Source organism: Dermacentor andersoni, chromosome 1 (assembly GCF_023375885.2).
Source record: "Dermacentor andersoni chromosome 1, qqDerAnde1_hic_scaffold, whole genome shotgun sequence".
In the NCBI taxonomy this organism is placed as follows: domain Eukaryota; kingdom Metazoa; phylum Arthropoda; class Arachnida; order Ixodida; family Ixodidae; genus Dermacentor; species Dermacentor andersoni.
The window spans coordinates 175,069,142-175,094,133 of record NC_092814.1 but is presented as its reverse complement, the minus strand read 5'-3'; the positions used below and the strand labels follow the sequence as shown (position 1 = coordinate 175,094,133).

The 24,992-nt window shown below is 45.1% G+C and overlaps 1 protein-coding gene across 4 annotated transcripts in view; it reads right to left on the bottom strand.

The window, feature by feature from the left end:
- Positions 1 to 24,992, bottom strand: part of LOC126547179 (cell division cycle and apoptosis regulator protein 1-like) — a 261,069-nt gene that overhangs the window by 167,087 nt on the left and 68,990 nt on the right. For all 4 annotated transcript variants that reach the window (XM_050195056.3, XM_055062798.2, XM_055062796.2 and 1 more), the window contains one exon: positions 14,163 to 14,274. In XM_050195056.3, the coding sequence (XP_050051013.1) occupies positions 14,163 to 14,274 (112 nt within the window). The remainder of the gene's footprint in view (positions 1 to 14,162; positions 14,275 to 24,992) is intronic.

Sequence of the window (24,992 nt, the reverse complement as noted above, 5' to 3'; positions counted from 1 at the left end):
GAGACGACAATGCAGGGCTGCCCTATGTTGTCGTCTCCCTCCATCCTGTGTCTGTAGCGGTTTTATTCACAATGTCTCACCAATTGGCTTACAACTTTACCTTGCTAAATTTCTTCACATCACAACTGAATATTAATCAAACTTCATTATAGTATGCCATTTCACTTTATTAACAAATTGAGCACTAAGCATTTTGATTTTTCGCTTACTGGGTGCCCGACGTTTCTCCAAGGCGAATCAAATTTCTGCCAGAGAAACATATTAGCAAAGTTTAATTTCAAGCTGTATTTACTGGTAATATAGTCTGAACATCTTACAAATTTCCTTATGCATAACAAGAAAAATATTAATTATACTATCGGTGAAAAAACAGCACAAAATAAACACATACAAGGGAGGTATACAGGACAAGAGCTGGAAAAAAAAAAGAGAAGCAGCCCTTGTCAAAGTTTATTTCGTGCTGTATTTTCACAGATGTATTCATACCAACTAGCTCGCATTCATACCCTTTTAAATTATACTACTTAACAATTGTAATCGGGGCAATTAGTATGTGACTAAGAAAAAAATTTAATGTGGGTTATTTCAAGATCAGAATCCTCCGAATCAAGAGTTATAAGTTCTTGAATTTTTAAACCACTCAACATTTTTTAGGGCTTCTTGCACTGTCAGCAATGCAGAAATTTGAGAGACGCATGCTTCCGAGCAACAATGATTCATAAGTTTTGTCATGCCGCCTGTCATATACGAATAAAAGCTACCATGAAATTTCAGTTTGACCAATTTATGCAGAGATGTTTTGACCAGTACATGAGGGTTTCACGATCACGAATTATCTCACAAAAGGCAAGGAGAGAGTGAAAATTGTTGCATGGCTTAACTCTGGCATGGCAAGGGGGTGTGCGCAGGCACATAAACGAGATAACTCAGGCATGTGACTTAAGAGGTTAAAAGAAAAGGGGCGCAGGGAATGCTTTGATACCCTGTATCCAATTACTATGAACAGCAACGAGAAACTACCAGAAAGCATGCACCCACCCTTAAATATGTGAGAGAAACTGCTGTAATATTTGAAAAAGCCTCCACACAGACACATTACGCTTATTTCCTACCTAATAACTACAGCCCATTCAACCACAGCCGCGGTTTCGTACCAGTGGGTCAGTCTGTCAGTCGGTATTTTGACTCATAGGATACAACAAAATGGCTTATATAGCACAGAATACTCTTTTTCTAATTTGCAAGTGCACTTCATTGCACTGCACATTTGCCCAAATATTGGCGGTACCGGTCATTTAAGGGGGCAAGGGCGAGGCACTTCAAGTTACTTTTTATTTTCTCAAACAATTTGAATGAAATTTGCACAGTTTATGTATTTTTACCAGCTGATTACAGAAATAAACTGCTTTTTCCTATGATGAATATTTTTTGATACCCAGAAGAGGTAGTCAAACTTAAGCGTAAAAAAAGCCCATTTTGATAATAGAAAAATATCAAGTTAGGCATTTGTTATAATTTAGTTTGACAACTATACCTTCTCTTCGAAATGGCCCAAAACAATGATTTGTAGCTTACAACACACTATGAACATTCAGAATCAATTCCGTGAGCTGTATGCAGCCATGCAAGTTGTTAACTAGCTAATCAGGCCCTAAACAAAGAATGTCCTGTTTTGGATATCATAAAAATATTTATAAAAGAAAAAATTCAATTTTTGAAATCAGCTGGTAAAAATACCTTAACTGTGCAAATTTCATTCAGATTGTTTAAAACATAAAAATGTTTTTGAAGTGCCTCGTTCTAGCTGTACATGCTAGCTGTACATGCTGGGGCTTTGCTCTTGCACACGGTTTCATCATGAAAGCCAGATCTACATACATCTTCCATGTCATAATACGCTCGAACCCCATTATAACGAAGTCGAAAGGGGAGCTGGAATTACTTTGTTAAAATCCATTAACTTTATTATATTCATTATTGCCCTTTAATGCAATATATGCCCAATGAGGTGCACAACTTTAACCATGTGAAGAAAACGACGGCATTGCGACCTGCAGAACCATAACGCTTTCACATGACAAAATTTTACTAAAAATCATAAAAGAATCTTGGGCATACGCAACCTGCAACATTTTAGCACCTGACACGACAGCCTTCACAATAGCTGTATTCTGTTCCAATGTGATAGTCTTTCGCTCCTGCTTTCCACTTGGCTCGTCCATATTTTTGTAAAACTGGCAAAACAGCGGCGTAGTCAAACAGAATAGCTTGCAGGCTGCGATGCAAATGAAGTCTGTCATGTTCAAGCTGCATGTGGTGCACAACACGGCACGCCAACTATGCAGCTGATCCAGCCTGATATGCCGCCCCCGCTGTGCAAACGACGTGGCCAGCGAACCTTGCCACATAAGTTTGGCTTGTGGCCTCCGAGATTGCATTGGTGCCAATGCAGTCTTCGAGGCCATGCCTAAATGTGCTAGCCTTCATGGCACACTACAGTGAGAGAAAAGCGGATCCACTGATCTTTCACACCACCATGCGTCATAGTGTTAGCTATGCGCAAGCAACACTCACTATCACACCTATTTCTCTAGTGCTGTGCATTGCACAAACTGGCGCAGATTGAGTGCAGCTAGGCATGGCCTCCGAATATGTGCCAGTGCAATCTCGGAGGCCATGCCAAGGCCTCACCTAGCTGCACCAGCATGCACGGCGCGCTTCAGTGAGAGAGAAGTGCAATGACAGTGAGCATAACGGATGGCAGTGAGTTGCTGCTTGCGTGTGGCCACACACGGCGATGAGAAAGACCAATGTTGCTCCACGGTGTATTTGACACAGGGACGCGGGAGTTATGAACCGGCATGGCGGATGAGTGCCAAACCCCGCAAAGAGCTGTACAAATAAACTGTACTTGCCCATGCCGTTTGCAAAAATAACTATGCCGTCATTAGTTTGGCAAACTGCCTCGCAGGAAAGCTAGCTTTACAATTATGAAACGAGTCTGCAATCAACGACCGACTTTTTGAACATGCCTGCTAACTCGGATACCTTCGTGGCATCAGCATACTCCATAGAGCTGATGTACAAGGACGGCTCAAATTTTTTTGGATGCTGAAACCTTTTGCTGTCCAATTTTTCTCACTTTTTGCTATGACTGCAGGTCCAAAATGGCATTAATTGAAGCCACCCCTCCCGACACTTTAATTAGTATCTCACAGCCCCGAACCAGTGCTCTCATATGCCGATCTGCTGGCAACCATAGTGTTTGCGTGTGCTGTTGTTAAAGGGGTCCAAACTACCCCTTAGGCTTGGTGAAAAAACACAGTCCACGGATAGCATACGCTACTGCGAACAACTCAGCCAAATTTTGCAGTTTATGCGGTGCAAGGAGCTCACAAGAGGAGTGCGAAGTCACCTTTTTCTCAAACACTCTTTTTTCAACAGAAGCCTTCTCACCTTTTTGGGGCTGCCATATTTCGTTAAATAGCAGATCCCTATACGCAGCTGCTATTGGCCAACAGCTTACATCAATCAAGAAGCGTGCTTGGATCAGTCAGCTTCTTTCGACAGTTACTGTGTGTATTTATTAATGCAGTTTAATAATAAACAGGCTGAAGTAAGGGAAAATCTGTGTTTATAATTTCAATAGGAATGACATACTTTTAGAAGTAGGACTATCCTATTATCACTAACTATCGTTTGCTAACGTTTGGCTGTGCCAGCTGGCAAAGGAATGAAACTTTGGCCACACTGCCTATCGGTGTCGTAACCTGCAGGTCTCGCTAATTTTTAATAGATTTGAACACTCAACCAGCCTCCAGCCACGTAAATCTTAAGGTCAGACCAGACATACATTTGCCAGCGTGCATTCACTCCTGGCTAGACGCCTTCGCAGGCTTCGCTTCGTATTGAGCTGTTGCACAAAATGCGCTATTTGGATGTGGCTACTATCCGTTGGTGAAGCTGGTGCAGGACAAAGCTGGTCTGCACCATGTAGCATGGCCAGGCTGGAGCACACGAGCACGAGCACACACACCAGCCCTGTTGTGCGCACAAAGTCACCAACCAATTTTTCGGACCCCGCGAGGACCGAAAACTAGTCTGAAGAATTGAACAGTCCGAAAAACTTCAGCCAAGAAAAATAAAATTTATTAGGCTCAGAGCAGCTTAAAAAAACCTCTAATATTAAACACCCTGCCTCACACTACGCTTGAAGATGATCAGATTTGCTTGGGTTTGCGCAAGCGTGACATCGTCTCCGTATACAGTCTGACAAGAGCGTCACCGCATTGGCAATCTGCAATCTCCATTGTCAGAGATCGCCATGGAGATAGAAGAAACGAGCCACGTTTCTTCGCACCACTTGGCTCTCACGAAAGCACATGAGAGAGCGCCGGTCACACAAAAACAAAGCCGCACAAACACATGCAAAGATGCGACGTCATCTCTTAGACACACCTGCTGTGTGGACAAGCCCCATGCAAATAGCAACCAAAACTTTAAAATAAATAAATAAATAAAAATGGATCCCACATTAAGTGATTATGACGATAGTACTGACCGAAAAAAGATATAAACAAGAAAAAGTGCCATCCCCCAGAGCGTGTAGGAGCACAAATCAATGTGTTCCTTAATTGCAAACATGCGAACCCGCCTTCTCTTGTCACAGTACAAGCCCCGTGAAGCGTAATTGTGCTGGCAGGCCTTTAGGAGTACTGACACAAAATTTCGAAGTCGAGTTAAGGTGTGAGATTGATTTATGTGGGCACACACACATCGTCTGCAAAATATCAACAACGAACACAGCTTGGAACATACTTAAAATCAATTTTAAAGTATGTGCGCCCAGCCAATCGCAAAATGCAGCACCTCGCGGCATCGACATCAAGAAAGGAATGTAAACCGAGAAAACGCTACGTCAAGAGTTTGCGCTGCCGTCGGGGCGGGCCCTGCGAGCAAGTTTCTCACCGCTCCAATCGTCCTGTCTTTTTTTTTTTTTTTTTTTTTCCCTCCCTGGTCGTGACGCTGACCTCTTTCACCACTGATGGCAAAACAAAAATCGGCTAAAATTTGTTTCTGACATGAAATAACTCCCAAAGTGACCTCGAAAGTGTGCATGTTATAAAACGTTGCGCGATATAGTAAACCGTTGCCGTGATTTTGACTCGCAAGCGGTCAGCGCAGCCGCTGCTGCAATCGTCTCTGCGAAGTGGCTCACCTGGCCAACGTGTTCTCTCATCGCTACCAACGGCGTTGGGAAGACTAATTGTATTGTCACTTACGAGCGACATAAATGTGCAGACATTTATTGTGTTGACGAATATAGATGCTTTATTACCAGCTGCGGACGGGTCGCAAGGGCCGTCTGCATCGGATCCAATGGCTAGCGAGCTAGGCCTATATACAGTTTCCCAGCGATTGCCAGCTCGCTTGGCTTGATCGGCGTTGATAAGTGGCAGAAGCGGTCCGAGTTCGTGCGTGCCACTGGACGCTTAGAATGGACCACACTGAAGATCAGCCAGATTTGCTCGTTTCATTTCGAACATGCCTGGTATAAACAAAACCGGCTGAGCTTAGAGCAGTCCGATGATCTTCCACCAAGACTACGTAGCCCCAAGCCTGACGATGTGTCGAGTTTTACCTCGCCTTGCGTCCTGCTCCGGAATATGCTTCATTCCCAAAGCACCCTTGACGAATGGCTCGTACTACTTGTACTGGTTCATACGCACATTGATAGCTGCCGCTAGCCGCACTTTCCAAGTCACCGCTTTGTAGTGAATCCAATCAAATGTGGTTGGCCACGTCTAATTCGGCGGTGACAACCGCAAGCAGGAAATAGTCGCCACTGGACAACGAAAACGAGGACGACGGCGATGGAAAGGACATCGCAAAGCATGTGCAGGCGTAGCAGACGAAGCAGCAAAACGAAGCTCTTGCACCAGTGAGCATGCTGGTGTGCGCACATCATAGTTTTGTGCGATCACGTGTCTAGCTGTGTTTACATTCCTTCTTTGGTCCATCTCGTTGCTCTTCAAACCGAAACTTAGACTGGTCGCTACAAATAAGACTCCAAATAATTACCTGTCGTGATCTGAAACCAATGCTGTTTCGTGTGGTGATTACTCGGTCATTACCTACTTATTGCAGCAGAAAAAACAAGATGGAAAATTTTTGCTTCAGTACTTTTTTAAAGCTATTTCGAACATAGATGTGACGATTTGAGCCCCCGAGGGCAATTAAATGCATGGATGCATTTTCTTCTAATGTTCCATTTTTCTGACATTTTCGCGGTCCCTTGGGAGTCCAAAAAATCGCAGACATTGTATTCGGACATTGACTGTATCAACCCACAAAAGAGTGCCTGAGAATGCACCTCTGTTCTTCATAATGAAACGTTACATCATGACACAAAACTACGCTTGTATGAATATTAGACATTTTCAAACATTCGATGAAATATTACGCTATTCAATATTCACTGCAATTTGAAATTCACTATTTGGACTTTTTGAAGTGTAATATTAAAGCTAACAAATATAACTTTTAATACATGTATGTACAATCAACAGTTAGTTTCAGTGAGCAAGGCAAAGACAAAGAATTCTTTTATAGTTGCCAACTGATTTTTCAGACCTGCTCGATTATTCGAGCCTTCTCTACTGAACTAATAAACAATAGCAACTGAAGTTTTGAACAATGCATGGTGCCTAGCTAGTTTATTCTGACCTGATTTGTGTGTATGAAGGTGGAAAAATGGCAGCTGTGAATAAAGTAAGCACCCATTCAGGTAGACTCCCATACTCTCACTTTCATCACAACAACACAGCCTGAACTGCTGGCATGACACCATCAAGCTTGCACCTTAGGGCATTGCGACAACAAGCAACACACATCGAGCCATGTGATGGGCAAATGCAAAACATTCCTGGGGCCCCAACAGTTGCAAAGTGTGAAGTAGACTAAAGCACAACACTGAACAAAAGTCCTTAAATAAATCCTCTATACCACGGGCATAGTAAAAGAATGTTGAACTTGAAATGGCTGAACACAGCAATTGAAAAAGAAAAAGAAAAACCAATTCCAGAGATTAAGTTCTTTGCCTCTTTGCAAGGACCTTGTTTCTTTCTATTAACTTCTGGCTATTATATGATAATTCTATGAAAATTTCAGAACAATTTGAACTATTTGCTTCGAAATTATTCAACGTTATTACCATCTGCTTCAACTTCACTTGGAACAAAAAAAAATGCTATTTGCACAAGCCATATAAAACCTGCACATTTTATAATGTCAACTCATAGAAACCTCTATACACACAGATCTCTCAATGGAAGAGCACATAATATTCAACAGCACAGATTCACTAACTTTCTTAATTATTTCCTATACTTACTAGTATAAATACTGTGACGTCACAGTAAGGGCCGACCTTTATTGAGCCTGACAGACGCAGTGAAGGACCCTCGGCACAGTCCACTATGATGATGCGACTACCCGCACAAAGAAGAAGGGCACACACATGATGGTGATGATAATATAAAGATGATGAAGAAGTGCACAATAAATGTCCACATTAATTTTCCCTGCGCGAGAGCGACCATCCTGGCCGGAGCTAAAGATACGGCAAATGCCGCGTGAAGGGCTTCATACGAGAAACGTGGACTTCGGTAGAGCGGCAATGGTGGTCGGTCAGTTGAGGGAACAACAGGGGTCACACGATAATTAACGGGAGAAGTCATTTCCAGGACCGTGTATGGGCCAATAAAGCTGGGCTGAAACTTCTCACATAACCCACGAGTGTGAACTGGTGTCCATAGCAGCACTTAATCGCTGCGCTCGTAGAAAACAACGCAATGGGATGCGTCATAATAATCCTTGCGGTCCTGTTGTCCGGCTTCGGTGTTGAAGTGGGCACGCTGGCGACAATGGTCAAGGCGGGAAACATATTTTTCGCAGGAAGAAGGAGATGGACTGACAGGGGCAGAAAAGAAAGAAACCTCGAGAAAGGAACTGGGCGAACGGCCATAAACAAGGTAGAATGGTGAGTAACCGGTTGTGCGTTAAACTACGGTGTTATACGCGAAGGTGACGAATGGAAAAATTGCATCCCAATTTCTGTGACCTGGCTGAATATAGGCGGCTATCATGTCAGAGAGCGTATGATGAAACCGCTCAGTCAGGCCGTTGGTCTGAGGATGGTCACCTGAAGTAGTCTTGTGAGTTGTGCCAGAGGCTCAGAGCACTTCGCCTATTAGTGCTGAAAGAAATGTCTTTCCGCGGTCGCTCAGCAAGACACAAGGGGCGCCGTGACGCAGGATTATGGCTTGGAGAATGAAGGTAGCAACTTCTGAAGCAGATGCAGAACTGACACAAGCTGTTTCGGCATAGCGTGTGAGGTGGTCGACGGTTGTAACTATCCATCAACTACTGGCTGGAGTCATGGGAAGTGGCCCATAGAGATCAATGCCAACAACCTCGAACGGTTCTGCAGGACACGAGACCGGTAGTAGCTGCCCGGCAGGAGGTGATGTTGGCCGCTTTCGACACTGACAAATGGCGCAGGAAGAGACGTATCTCACCACACTGGTAGACAGGCCAGGCCAGTAAAAGTGACTTCTTATGCAATCGTAAGTTTTCTGGATGCCAAAGTGGCCAGCAGTCAAATTGTCATGAGAGGCCTGAAGGACAGGAACACGAAGGCAGCGAGGCAGTATGGGTACCCAGTGTTGTCCATCAGGATGATGGATATGGCGGTACAGCACAGAGTTTTGTAGCCTGAATTGTGTCAGCTGTCGACGGAGCCTGGTGTTAGGCGGGCGCGAAGCTCCACGAAGGCGGTCTATAATACGTTGACAGTACAAATCGGCAAGTTGTTGAGACCAAAATGATTCATGGTCGTCCGAAGTGAGATGGTCAAGAGTGGTGAAGGACAAAATCGCTGTAGAAGAGACGTCAGGGATTGTGTCCCTGGAGGTGATTGCGGAGTCATTGATGAGTGCGGCTGTAGGAAGTGGGCAGCGAGAAAGAGCGTCTGCGTCTTGGTGTTTTTTACCAGACTTGTAGATGATCTCAAAGTCATATTCTTGCAGACGAAGAATCCAGCGACCAAGACGTCCTGACAAGTTCTTGAATGTGGAGAGCCAACATAAGGCATGACGGCCCGTAACGATGGTAAAATGGCGGCGTGGAGATAGGGACGAAACTTCTGGACAGACCAAACGACAGCTAGGCATTCCTGCTCGATGATGGTATAGTTCTTCTTGGCAGGTGTGAGTACGCGGCTTGCATATGCAATGACTCTCTCATGCAAAGAGGTGTCTTGCTGCAGGAGAACAGCACCACTTCCATGGCCGCTAGCGTCTGTGTATAAGATTGTGGGGGCAGTCTCATCAAAATGACAAAGGACAGGTTTAGATGTGAAGGCACCTTTCAGCTGGTCAAAGGCAGAGTCACATTCCGGTGACCACACGAAGGGAGCACCAGAACGAAGTAGGTTGTGTAAAGGAGCAGGTATAGAGGCGAAGTCACGTATCAATCGGCGGAAATAGAAAGCGATGCCAACGAAACTGCATAGTTTTTTTGTCTTTTCTGGTCGAGGAAAGCAAAGCACCGCCAAAATATTGTCAGGATCAGGTCAAATACCATCCTTGCTCATAATGTGACCTAACACCTTGATCGTCTTGCTTGCAAACGGCCCTTTTTGGTGTTGAGCTGAAGACCAGCGTTATCAGCGAGGCATGTGAGAACCTCGTCCAGACGTTGCAGCTGCTGGGCAAATGTCGATGAGAAAATAACGATAGCGTCCAGATAGCACAAGCATGTTTTTCACTTCAGGCCGCGCAGAACAGTGTCAATTATGCGCTCAAAAGTTGCGGGAGCATTGCAGAGGCCGAAGGGCATGACGAACTCGTAAAGGCCATCTAGGGTTGCAAACGCTGTCTTTTCTTTGTCATCTTCGTGCATCGGAATTTGCCAGTAACCTGAACGCAGATCCAGGCTGGAGAAGTACTCGGCACCTTACAGAGAATCGAGCGCATCGTCAATGCGAGGCATAGGGTAACATCCTTGCGTGTAATCTTGTTGAGCGCTCGGTAATCGACACAAGATGGCACGGAGCCATCTTTCTTTCGTACCAAAACGATGGAAGACAACCAAGGGCTATGAATGAATATTTGATGTTTAATGGCGCAAGGGCCAGGTGCGGCCAAAGAGCACCATGTTTATGTTAATGAGTCCGCAGTGGACTGATGAGTTTCTTGAACTTAACGTGACGTGGCTGTAAAGGGGCCTAAAAGAGATGTAAATTCCATAAAATCTATGTGTAAAAAAATTATGGGAATGACTATTGGCGTGTCCTATGAACATTAAAATGCATAGAGAAAGAATGATGCAATATATAAAATATGTGAGATGCTAAAATTGTCTAGAGCACTACAGCCTCACCAGAGCCCTTGAAAGCCAAGGGCCTAGAGGCATGTGCTATACAATGAAAACTATCGTCGCAGCATCCTCTGGAAAGAGGACGCACTACGAAATTATTGGGCTTGTGACATGCAGCACATCATCTTTCAATAAAGCGAGGACTGCTTCGGTCTTAAAAAGCGGTTCTTCACCAAGAAACATAGCCGGATGCAGGGGAATGCAATGGCGGTAGGCAAAAGGGAAATGTTTCCTCCTGTCTCTTTCGGTTTCCCGGCACTTCAGGAAGACATGGAGGACGGTAAGCCTGTCGCCACATCTACCACAGGTTGGAGGCTCGTTACCGGCCCAGAGAAAGTTATGAGTGCCAAATTTCTGTCCTATTTTTAGTCTAGTGAATAGGACATATGTTCGTGTTTTCGTAGTTGGGTGCCAGAAACCTAACTTTGGCTTAATTTGGTGAAGCTTATTACTCGTTTCTGCATCCCACAAGCGTTGGCAGTGGCTTCGCAGTTTGTTTCTTAGGAAAGACTTCATGTCTATGACAGGGACAGCAGCAGAATGAATACCAAGGGCTAGCATAGGGGCGGATTATCTCACGTTGCAGCATGTCGGCGACGTTTTCCTCAATAATCTTGTGCTCGGCTAGAGACACCCGATACGGCCAGCGACGTACGATGGATCTGCCGTCAGTCTGAATTCGATGCATTATGATGGAAGTCTGACCCAATGTCGAAGAATAGGCATCGAATGAAGTTTCATGCCTCTTCAACAATCTAAGTAACTGTTGCGTCTGCAAAGGGGTCAAGTTGGGGCTGATTACGGCTGCATGAGCGGAGGTAGAGGAAGAATGTCCAGCATAAGTAAGTGATTTCAGGGGGAGCCGCCTCCAGGGGAACGACACAGAGAGGCTCGGAATCAACAACGCAAGACAAAGTGGCACCTTTAGGAAGGAAAATTTTCTCGGATGTTGTGTTCCTTGCGGCGAGAAGCGCAAACCCATTGTCAAATCTAACTAGGCTTGATACAATGGCTATGCCCTTTGTGAAAGACCGCGCAGACGGTAATACTAACGCATCTCCATGGTCGATGACGTAAGGCGTGATGGTCAGAATTTGCCGACAGCCTGGAGGTAGCACGGTATCTTCTTCAGTGAGCAGACGAAGTGGCTTGTACTTTTCATTGTCAAGCAAATAATTGGTGTCGGTCATATGTACGACACATTGCCCACAACATATAGCAGCAGAAGCAGAGGCAAGGAAATCCTATCCTAAAATGAGCTGGTGGGAGCATGGCGACAGCACAGCAAACTGTATGTGGTGGATAATGCCGTCGATCATTACACGCACAGTGCAAAACGTGGAAGGGCGGATAGAGTTCCCTTGAGCTGCAACCAGCAGTGGTCCATCGTAAGGCGTTGTAACTTTCCTGAGACGCTTACACAAATCAGCATGCATAACAGATAAAGTGGCACCAGTGTCCACCAAAGCTTCAACGAACACAGACATCATATTACAAGGGCGCGCTGGAGGAATTGTAGTCCTGTCGGTAAATGCAGTTTTTCCTCCAGAAACTGCATTACTTAGTTTTCCGGGCAACGGTCAGAGATGAACCTGGCAGGCCGGAGCAGTGACGAGGAGCGGCGGAAGGGCGAAGGTGAGCAGCATCTGGTGCTGCGGTAACCATTCAGTGTCTCAGTTGTTGAGGGCGGAGATGTGGAACAGTGCAGAGGGGACGCGTAACGCCGGTTTTGAGAAGGTATCCCAGCAGTATACACATCACATTGACTCATGTTGTACCCGCAACGCACATCTTGTTCGCACTTGGGGCAAAAACGTGACATGTGGCTGCGATAACCACAGTAATAGCATATAGGATGAGAAGGTCGCCAAGGCGGGAAGTAGGGGCCGCTCGATACGCTGGGAGATAGTGCGGTCAGATGGGGTGATGAAGGCTCAAGTGGTATTGAGGGGACATTGGCCGGAGGAGCGACACCAACCTGAGCGTATGTGGTTAGAGACAACGTTGAATGGACACCGGTTGGAGGCGCAGTAGCAACCTGGGCGTATGTTGGTAGGGGGCGAGGAGCAGGAGTGTCAACATGCGCAGAGCAAATCATGGACGCGAGCTCCACCTTGATGACGTCACACAACACTGCACCAGAAGGCTGAGGAGGAAGGACCAACGGAGATGAAAAGTCACGCGATTGAAGTTCCTCGCGGATAATCGCCCGATCATTACACGCAGGTCAGGGTCCGCCGCAGAACGGTGTTTTCGCTGTCTGGCTGCAAGCGTACGAACTCGAGCTTGTCGAGGTGCTGGCACATCAAGGCAATGTGAGCAACGGTAGCCGGGTTCCTCACGGCAAGCGCGTTGAAGGCCACAGCCATGACGTACCACGTACGACCCAGCCATAGCATCCTGCTGACACAGCGACAGAGTGCAAGCACATCCTCGATGTACGATGTGTAGGACTCACCGGAGTGTTGTTTGCGAGCATCAAGAGTTTTGTTCAGAAGGGCGGAGCGAACCACCAGCGTTCTAAATACTTGTCAAGCTACCGATTGAAGGTGGTCCAATCGGAGAAATCAATCTCATGATTGAAAAACCAGGTCTTCACCACACCCGTCGGATAGAACGAGACATGGCGGAGCTTGAGTAGGTCATCCCATCGATTAGCAGAGCTTGCGCGCTCGTAATTATCCAGCCAGTCCTCAACATTTTCACTGCGAAGACCAGCGAACAGATGGGGATCACGCTGCTGGCCACTGATGATCAGAGAAGGTGCGGCTTGCGGCGTCGAGATGGTTACGGTAGAAGCGCCAGGCTGCTCATCCCACGACATGCTGGCGGACAGTCGGCATAAGCGGCGACCTGAACTAAGCTCCAGGGAGTGTGATAGGAGTGCAGAGGACAGGGGACCAATAGGCTCCTCCACCAATTGTGACGTCAGAGTAAGGGCTGACCTTTATTGAGCCTGAGAGATGCAGCGAAGGACCCTCGGCACAGTCCACTATGATGATGCGACTACCCGCAGGAAGAAGGGCACACACATGATGATAATATACAGATGATGAAGTGCACAATAAATGCCTATAATACGTATAAGAAATCAACCATATTTACTTGTGTAAGGCCAGTACTTTCTTTTTTCCAAATTTTGTTACTGGGCGCTGGCCTGACATAAGGCAGGCTTATAGCTACTCACTGAGTCCTCTGAAGCGTATAACTGCACTCAGACTGCTACGCAAAATAACCCAAACACTGGCGGCTGACTATGACCACATTTACAGTCACCAATTGATTTCTGAACACAAACAATGCCACGAAAATGTCTAAATAGTCGGGAAGTTAAAAAAAAAAAATGACTGGTGACATGTAAGTTGATTTCATAGTTCTTTGGAACACATGTCCCCTCTAAGAGATAAACATAACTGATGATGACCCATACAACAAGCTAGCTGGGTTCAACTTAAACATTCTACCAAAAGATCATACCTCTTGCATTTTGATGAGATTCATTCAGCTTATACCAAATAAGTCTTAAACATTTGCATCACGGCTCTTCAGTATTTTTTATACACATATTTCCAGCACATTAGCTGTCACATTATTTGTTAAAATTATAGTTAATAAAGCTCACATAAGTATATTCCACAATAATGTGCAATAAAAGGACCTAAGTGTAGCTTTCCCTTCACACTTGCAATGCTCACAACAAACCCACAATATCTTAGGCTTACCAGAAGTCAAGGAGTTGATGTATTGTGTCTGTGCTGCCATAGCTGCACTGGTGTTGGACTGGCTGCTTGGTGTTATCTGACTGTTTAAGCGAACGCCGACAGAAGCATTCATCTGCAGCACATTGGAATGAAAAAAAAAAAAAAAAGTGAGAAGTACAGTCAGCAATGTAACCAATCAAACATATTTCACAAGCTAAGGTTTGTTACAGCGCAACCTAAGACAAGGACAACAGAAGGTACAAAACAACGACACGGCGCGACACAGAAACCAACTGGCCCAACTTACCGTTCTGATGCAGTATATTTCACAAGCTTTTTGCCTATGAGCGCCAGCTCATACAGTAAAAACACAATTCCATAACACTTGCATTGCTTGCCAAGAGTCACCCACTAAGTTGTTCCCACCAATAACTTAGAGGAAAAGAAAAGCTAGGGGACACACCATCATCATCATCAACCTGGTTACACCCACTGCAGGGCAAAGGCCTCTCCCATACTTCTCCAACAACCCCGGTCATGTACTGATTGTGGCCATGTCGTCCCTGCAAACTTCTTAATCTCATCCGCCCACCTAACTTTCTGCCGCCCCCTGCTACGCTTCCCTTCCCTTGGAATCCAGTCCGTAACCCTTAATGACCATCGGTTATCTTCCCTCCTCATTACATGTCCTGCCCATGTCCATTTCTTTTTCTTGATTTTACCTAAGATGTCATTAACTCGCGTTTGTTCCCTCACCCAATCTGCTCTTTTCTTATCCCTTAACGTTACACCCATCATTCTTCTTTCCATAGCTCGTTGCGTCGTCCCCCCCCCTCCTTAAATTGAGGGGACACACATTTTAAATTAAATGTAATGAGAAAGGACAGCAAGGTGACTTTTGTCATTTCTTCTTTTTTCTACACCCTTTCAATGTGCTTGCACATTAACTTGCTTAGCTTTCAGCTCTGTGGATTATGCAGTTGAGTTCTATTAATTTGATCCAGACGGGACTGACAAAACTGATTTAATTATCCAGCGGGTAGAATTAAACAAAATGCAGAAAAAAAAGACAACACACCACTGATTCATTTGACAGTATTTGCCCAATTCTAACACGCCCCCGAATCAAACATGTGCCCGCTTTCTAGGTGTCCAAAGTAAAAAAATAACGTAGAAATTACATTAAAGCTCCTAAACAAAAAGAAATCTAATGCGCACCCAATTTCTTAGAAAGAAAAATGGGCAAAGGTCTAATATGGGTTGCACAATGGCAGCCAATTTCCTAAAGTCAGCTTCACCACACGAATATTAAAGGGGCCCTGAAACACTTTTTATTGCAGTCAAGAAATGCCATTGAAGTTAAAATAGACTATTTCATAACTACTTTGCTGCAAAAAGTACTTCGATGTGTTAAGCAGAAGTGGAGTTATTGGCAATCAAAGATCACCTTTGATCCCCTTTGCCATGCTCTCACTCCTCCTTCAATGCCTCGAATTGCGAAAGCTATGGCAGAGTGCAGCATGCCCACAACGCTCCTCCTACTGAATGTCAACATGGCATTCGAAACGCACATTTTCACTTATGTCAGCCTGTTTATTATGACTTGAAAAAAGGGGGTACCAGTGAAACACAAAGGACACACACACAAGGAAAAGGCGTCAGACACAGACGGACGCTGAACTTTCAACTGCACTTTATTGAAGTTTACACTGCCGCACATAACCTCCGACGCATGCACATCTTCAACTCCTCCCAAGACATATACATAGATAACAGCTCAAAAATACATTACCGTGCGAAAACGGCCAATGCATGCGAAACTTCTACTCCTCCCAAAACCCGTGCATCAATCTCAGTTTTTTATTAATCATCTTTTACCTACCTGACAGGTAAGCATGTTCCTTGTTTGTTAAACACAAAGACGTATCACTGACACAATCTTCTTTCTCATTTCCGATGTGAAAATCTCCTCAAGATTTCGCGTTCGTATCTGGTCTTACCCTTCCCTATAATGGTCACATGACCAAACAATGGCGCACCTATTTTGCCCTTATTGCAGCTGCGGTAATGAACCGCCAAATTGCTTCCCTGGTCCCCGCTTAAAGGGACACTAAAGGTTAATAGTAAGTCAACGTGGGCTGTTCAAATACCATCCCAGAAACCTTGAAACGCTTGTTTCGTGCGAAGAAGAGACTTATTTTAAGAAAAAATATGTTCTGAAGCGCCCGCATAACTCTAGCGCAGTTCAAATCACCCGCCCTCCTATCGAGGAGTATTGACGTCATGGTCTCATAATGACGTTGCGCCGTCGGTGAGTAAAATGGCTCCCGCAGACGGCGCTACGGCTTTTCAGCACAAAACGCAAACGCGCGGCCAGAAAGAGCCAAGACAGGGCCGACAGCAGCGCGAAAGCGGAACTATGGTGGCTAGCGGAAGGGAAAGCGCACGACGATAAGCTGGTTCTTTATTTTACGACGCCAACTTAGACGCTCGTTGCAATGGATGACCCTGACGACGACACATTAGCTCGCGATGCTGGGCTCGAGTTCAGCGATTTAAGCACTGATGAACGTGACCTGCTGTTGAGGGCTCGCACTGCCGGCGTCATTGCGTACTACTACGACGATGGCCTGCTTTGAAAGGCACTTCACGCGACTTCAGTAAGTCGGCGTTGAACTTGTAATCCTCTGGACGAAAGTGCAGCGAGCACACTACGTGATTTTTCAGCTCTTTGCCAGTGCGCCGTGGCAGAGGTACGGCACTTAACCACTTCGAACGGAGAGGTTCACTCGTTCGCACACAGTGATAAGTAACATTGGATTCGCCGCTGCAACTGCCTTTGGCCAAGTTCCGTGGACCGTTCGTGCATCCCACAACATCACATGGACGTAGCATTCTCGCTGCTTGTTCCAAATGCAAGTTTCGCGAGCCAGCAGGACATCTGCAGCATGACGCGATAAAGAAACAACTGAAACTCCAAAGCGCACGCGGCGCAAAGTCGAGCGCGCAGAGTCGAGCGAAAACAAAACCTTTTGATCACCCATACTACTCAAGGGCAACGTCAAAATGTTATTTTTTCTTAGAATCGAATAGAAGTAGACAAGTAGCATTTTCTTCCGTCTTATAATCTAATGAAATGATCTTTTTAATATGAGTAGTTGAGTACTAGTGACATAAATTATGATGAGGAGTGCTTTCGTCATCGGGCTAGTACCAGAATGTCGCTGGGGGGTCTCAAATCGTGTCATGCATTTACCTCAATTTCTCGGTTACTAAAGCTCTGTTCGCGATTATATTGACGCCTTACACGTTCTAGAGCATTGCTTTATCACTCTAACTTGACTTTCTGGTAACATGTAGTGTCCCTTTAAGGATAGGTTATGTTCTTGCAAGCGTTTATTAACGCACCTACCTGTCTGGCCTATATAGATTTTACCACAAGCCAATGGAATGCAGTACACAACACCAGTGTTGTACTTGATGAAGGGTGTCACGTGTTTAACTTTACAGGCCCCTCTCTTCGTCCCCTCGATTTCAATCCTCCCGTACAAGCAAGCCAATTTGCAAAGTGCAGAAAACACAACGCTTACACCTTGCCTTCCCACCACCTTCTTAATGCTGTGGGAGATTTTATGAATATATGGCATTACTTCTAGTTGCTTTCTTTGCTCTGATTTCGGCGACTTCTGGCCTGCTAGACTCTTTACTTTCCGCAAACTGGCTTCAGCAACAGCCCTAATGACTGAGAGAGAGAAACCTGCTGTTTCAGGCGACAGCAGCTCTTCTGCACTGCGTCCAGAAGACGTCCAACCGCTACACCCCTGAATGAATGTTTGGTGTTTAATGGCGCATGGCCATGGCGCATGGCCAAAGAGCGCCATGCTGCTGGTAATGAGTTCGCAGTGTAGTTATGAGTTCTATGAAGTTGGTGTGACGTGGCTGTAAAGGGGCCTTAAAAACAGTCGCTCTAAATTGCGTAAAATCTGTAAAATAAGGTTATGGCCGTGACATGTGATGTGTACTATGAACATTAGGGTGCATTTGAAAAGAATGATACGATGTATAAAATATATCTGATTCTAAAATTTACTAGAGCACAACTGCCTCCTTAGAGCCCTTGAAACACAAGGGCCTGGAGGCATGTGCTATGCAAAACAGTTATCACAGCGGCATCCTCTGGAACGAGGATGCTCTACGAATTTAATGGACTTGTAACATGTAAGATAACATCACTTAAGAAACCGAGGACTGCTTTGGTGTTAAAAAGCGGTTCTTGGCCAAGAAACACTGCCGGGTGAAGAGGGATGTAATAACGGTATGCCAGAGGAAAATATTTCTTTCGCTCAGCTTCGGCCTCCCGACACTCCACGAGGACATGAAGCACGGTCAGCCTCTCACCACATCTACCACAGGTTGGAGGTTCATTTCCAGAAAGTAGAAAATTATGGGTGCCAAATGTGTGTCCTATTCTGAGATGACAGAATAGGACAACTGTTCGCTGTGATTTTGTTGCGGAGGGCCAAAAACCTAGCTGTGGCTTTATACAGCACAGTTTATTAGTTTCTGTGTCCCACATGCGTTGCCAGTAGTTTCGCAGTTTCTTATGTAAGAAAGGCTTCAGATCTATGACAGGGACAGTAGCCGTAGGAGTAATAGCTAGTGATGTGAGTGATGTGGCCATTTTGTCAGCTAGTACATTACCATCGATGCCTCTATGGCCAGGTACCCAGCATATTACAACATGTCTATGTGATAAATATCGCATAAGAGTGAGTAAAGTTCAATTAAAACAGGATTTGTAAACTTTTGTAAAGAAATCAGCGCTTTTACTAGACTTAAAGAGTCTGTGAATATTATTGCTTTCTCAAGTTTTAATTTCTTTAAATGTTTTACTGCAGACAATACAGCATAGGCTTCCGCAGTGAAGATACTTGTTAAGAGGTTCAATACGTCAGATTTAGAAAACGGGGGACCAACAGCAGCATAAGATACGCCAGCACACGATTTTGACGCGTCTGTGTGGAATTCGGAGCAGCTGTACTTCGATTGAAGTTCACGGAAATGCATAGCGATTTCGAGGTCATGAGCGTGCTTTGTGACCTCTACAAAGGATACATCACAGTCTATCACCTGCCACTCCCGGGGTGGTAGTAGCTTAGCTTGAGGCATTACGCGATGTTCGAGAATCGGGACATCCATTTCTTCCCTTAGCTCTCTTACACGCAGTGACAAAGGTACTCTCATAGAGGGTCTATTACGAAAAATTGTTTCACACGGCAAGTCAGTAGCGGTTGTGAAACACGGATGTTCCGTATTTGAGCAAACTTTAAGGAAACAGGCAAAGCTGATGGACGTTCTCTGAAAATGGAGTGACCACTCCTCTGACTCGACGTATACTTTCAGCAGGGCTTGTTCTAAATGCGCCAGTGGCCAGGCGGATACCGAGATGGTGAACGGGGTCTAACATCTTTAGCGCACTCGGGGCGGCAGAGTGATAAACCACGGCACCATAGTCAAGTCGTGATCGAACTAGGCTCCTGTAACGATTCAACAGGCACCTCTTGTCGCTACCCCATGTAGTGTGGGATAGGAAGTAAGTTCATGGTTTTTAGGCATACTTTTTTAAGATATTTAATGTGTGGAACGAAAGTGAGCCTATAGTCAAGTATAACACCTAGAAATTTGTGCTCTTTGTTGACAGGAATTTGTTGTCTGCCCAGTTTTACACAAGGATCTGGGACCAGGCCTCTCTTTCTTGTGAAGAGAACACAAGTACTTTTGTGGGGGTTGATTTTAAATCCATTTTGGTCTGCCCACTTAAAAAAAAAAATTAAATTATGGGGTTTTACGTGCCAAAACCACTTTCTGATTATGAGGCACGTCGTAGTGGAGGACTCTGGAAATTTTGACCACCTGGGGTTCTTTAACGTGCACCTAAATCTAAGTACACGGTTGTTTTAGCATTTCGCCCTCATCGAAATGCGGCCGCCGTGGCCGGGATTCGATCCCGCGACCTCGTGCTCAGCAGTCCAACACCATAGCCACTGAGCAACCACGGCGGGTAAGGTCTGCCCACTGGACACCTTGTTTAAGCCCTGCTGTACCTGTCTTTCGCACACTTTTGAGCTTGCAGGATTTGAAACCTATTTGTATATCATCTACATAGACAGAATAAAAAATGGCTGGTGGCAGTGAAACACAAAGTGTTGTCATCTTAACAATAAAGAGTGTGTAGCTGAGCATGCCTCCCTGGGGTACACCAGTTTCCTGTATAAAAGGACGTCGAGTACGTCGAGGAATATGGATAAGAAAAACTGTTTGAGTACAAATGCGTCACAGATATATCCTTCAATACGTACAAGATGATCGGTTGTGGACCGTCCTTCTCTGAAGCCACACTGATAGGGATCAAGCATTTTGCTCAGTTCAAGGAAATGGATGAGTCGCCGATTAATCATTTTTTTAAATACCTTACAAAGGCAACTTGCGAGGGCTATTGGGCAGTAACTTGCCACTGAGGAAGGGTCTTTGCCTTGTTTCAAAACAGGGACCACAATAGCTTCTTTCCATGCGGTTGGAAGGTATTCTAGAGCTCAAATACAGTCGAACCCGGCTATATTGAACTAGCAAAAAAATGCCTATCAGTTCGATATAGAGCATAATTCGATATAAGCCTGCACAATAATTGGATGTCATAAAACATACCATTCATAAAATCACTTTATTTATGAAACTAGCTTAGTTTCGCATGAAATAGTCCCGCATTTCTTTCTGCTTGGACAATTTCGCTGCCTGCAACGCACGCACTTCTCCACATTGTCTAAGGAGTCGGGAGCAGCTGAGGCCGCAACCTTCCGCATTCGCGCAGAAGCACCGGACTAGTGCGAGCGCACCAATCACTTCGGAGGATGTAGGCAAAGGACCGTCGTTGCTTTCCTCATTGTGCCCACTTTCACTTGTGCTCAGTACGATGTTGGCAATGTAGTCTTCGTTTTCGGGCTCTCCCTTGGTCGCGACACCATCATTTGCACTCACAAACTCGTCCACTGTTGATTCATCAACAACTTCCGGAAATTCTGACAGCTCGCTCCAAGTTTCGGCAACACCGGCAACGGCTGCGGCGCATTCATCAGAATTTACAGTCATCACCGAGCATGCGGAAGCTGGCACAGCTGAAGCAATTTCGGATGAACCACTCGTACACGGCTGTGCGTACGCGTCGGGCGCCACGGGCACCAGGGCGAGAGTTAGGCCGCTTTAGCCCTAATTTCCCCCTTATTCTTCAAGATCGTCCTGAGAGTGTTCCTCTGAATCATTCATGCTGCGGGGACACATCCGACTTCTCACCGCGTTCAACCCGATTTACGATTTATTCTGCCACTTCATCACGGCAACACTGCGGGAGAAGGCCCACAAGGCACACACACAATGGACCAGAAAAGCACCGAGACAACTCGCACTTTCGCCATTTTGCACGACAAGGGCACAAGAGCCTGTGATTGGCTGTCTGAGCAAGCGTCGAGCCGAATCCTGTGTAGCAATGATGTTTTGCTCCGTGTAAGCTTCGGGGGCAAACAGAATTTACCGTCTGGGTCAATCATATGTAGACGTCTGTGAATGTTGTCATAGTGGGCTCTGTATGCTGTAAGCTGCATCAATAAATATATGCATTAACAGTAGGAAGAAGTGCACTGATCCAAGCACCCTTATCAACTAACATCAGCTATCAACCAAAAGTAGCCCTCTATGGGAATCTTGCATATGATGACATATGCAAGCTGCTGGCTGCTTCAAAAGGAGTGAGGTGAAGGCTTCATTTGAAAAGAGTGGGTTCGAGAAAAAGGTGACTTCACACTCTGCTTGCAATTCCACACGCCACACACGCCTGCAAAATTTGGCTCAGATGTTCACAGCAGCATATGCTATCTGAGGACTGTGTTTTTTCACCAAGCTCGAAGGTGGTTCAGGACCCCTTTAAAGTCAGCTTTGGTGCAGCAGAGCCCCATTATGCGGTAATGCATACAAATGCCTCGATTGCAGCTTTGGTCTCGTATACAATTGCACCGCCCAGGCAATTTTGGTCCCAATTTTCTGCAGAAAAAAAAAGCGACCGTTACAATCGGCTAAATACTGTAATCAGACAGTGTGAGCTACCATTATTGCTTGAAAATTTTCGTAGGGAAGGTCGAAAATAGCCATTTCCAACGGCAGGTGACGTGTGTTGAATACATTCTCTGTTCGCTAAGCTCCACCGAGACAGACGCTGATGCTAAAGGGTTCACTACTGGGGTAACCATTGAGGCCAGGCCCGTAAATGCTGACTGGTCAAGTTCGAATTATCCGCCAAACGCCAATTTTAGGATCGAAATAACAAAAGTTTTGCCCCATAAAAATGGCCGGGCGCCAGCCGAGATCTTCGATCGGAATTAAATAAACCGAAAAATTGAATTATCACTTTCCTGCCCACGGGAACAGCAGCAGCTATTGGGTAGCCTACTTGTTTTCTATCACAGAGCATGCTTGATACTTGAATGGCCTCTCACCAGGCCACATATCAAATTTTGGTTATGCGATGGAAATTGTCAAGTGCCCTCTAGGGAGTATTTTACCTCTATAAGTTTTCAAATTGGTTCATTAATAGCTGAGATAAAAATATTTCAGTGCCGCAAACCCATGACTTCAGGAGGCAAGCGCCACTGCCAACGTAGACACTCTCTCCACTTGCCCCGTCGAGCCTCTGCAAGCTGAATTCCTTCCCTGCGTTCTCCCATACTGGGACTGTGCAACACGTACATCATGGGCCCCGCCTTCTTGTGTGTGTGTGTGTGTTTTTTTTGTAGTTGTTGTTGTTTCTCACTTTTTTGTTGTGCGGTGCACTTCCACTGACAGTCTTGCGCGCGAGCTGTTGCGTTTGTCTCTTTTCACACATCGCTTAATTTTGCGCGCTGTGCAAGAGAACACCTGACTAGCAGTATAAGTCGGAGCTATATGAACACTGAGGCTTACACAGGCAGATCATAGAGCATGATCGCATGTTGAAACACTGTAGAAAATGACATCATTTTGTTCTATGCGCAAATGACTGCACGAGAAGGAAACAAGTAGACAAAATGGAAGTACATCTCTCTTGATATGGTGCGAAGTAAAACAAAGACATGTAGACATTTGGTTTGTAGGTTTTCTTATTTCCGTCTGTTTAAGCAACAGATCAAGAAAATAAGCGCTGTTGTCTTGAATAATTCTCAAAGTCACGTGTCACTATGAGCAACGATACAGCACTGCCATGTATGTAGGTGCACTTGCACGATGTACATCGACTGTCCTGCTGGGAGCATTAGAGAAGAGCAAGTCTGGTTTGAAATTCAAGCTCTTTCTACGGTGCGTAGGGATTTAATAGTTAGCAAACACAGTCATTAGCCCGCATTGTATGCACTGCGCTTGTCAGCTCAATATGGCCAGACCTGGTGAGGTACCCTTGAAGTGTATAGTATCAAATTGAAGAGGAAGAAATTCTCTTTCTGACGATACTAGTCCTAAACAACACACTTATTAAAAATAATCTGAAAAAAAAAAAAAAGGTATCTAAACAAGAATATTGTTGAAAAAAGAACGAGTTATATAAAAACATTGTTGCTTTGCACAGAAAGACCTTAAAAATTTTCAGCATATACATTTTCAATGCAAAGGCCCCGTGCAATGTTCCAATAAATATGAACGTTAAAAATTTCTTGAGATATAGAAGAAAACATTAACTCTAGTGACTAGCCCTAGTGCAATGCCGAGGTCGACTCCTGGCCATCTTTCCATGCAAAACTCGACTTCCTGCGTGGCTGCCGGCCAATGATCCCGACCACAGGATGTTAACATCCTGCAGATAAGAACTGTAACCTTTAAAACAAAGCAGGATATCCTTATACCAGCACATGGCAGCTTTGAAACGGTTTGGTGAAGAAAACAAAACTCCGTTCTGTAATCTGATGGAGCAAAATTGTCTTCCGTGCCAGTGCTGCTTCTAAAGTCCCCAAACTCGCGCGCAGATGCATTAGAATCAGTAGAAATGTGACATTTCCGTGCATAAGTGGCACACTACACCGTCGCAATCTTGGAAATCAAGAGCGCTCATCACGCCGACCATGCCCATTCCCCAGAGGTGCTTTAAAAATCTGCGTGTGACAGAAAAAGAAAACCGAAAACTGAAACTGGCGAAATAGTAATATCCCAATAAATGGCGCTAGCTGTCTGAGCGCACCTGGAAAGCGGCAAAATATGAATGTGCAACCATCGATAGCAAGCTATCAATGGGAATAAGCACGGAAAAGAAAGTGTTAACTGGAGTCGAATTAACGGAAGTCTACTGCATTTTTGATCACCTGAACGTTTGACAGTACAGTTGAACCTCGTTATAACGAAGTAATGTCCTACGCAAAAATGTGTATGTTATCTCCAATATTCGTTAAAGCGTCCACGCTAATACAAGCAAAAAAAAAAAAAAAATGGAATTCAGAACTGTGACTATGGAAAAGAAAGACAAGCATGCCACCTCCGACAGGCCAGTAGAAGGTCACCTGTCGATTTTTATGGCCCATAAGTGGCTTGCCATGCCCATACATGCCTTGAGAACAACATACAAACCCACTTAGCAATATTGTTAATATGCAACCATGCAGTCATTGTGATCACACGGGATAGTGCATTGGCTTGCCAGTTTCAGGCTAGCCAAGCCAAGCGGTTCACCAAAATGTGCACGCGCATCGAGAATGTGCTTTTCTTGCTGAGTATTTGACATTTTACGCACAAGTGTACATGCCCCATCAGTGAAATCGCACAGATTATATGTGTCGCCGCGACGGA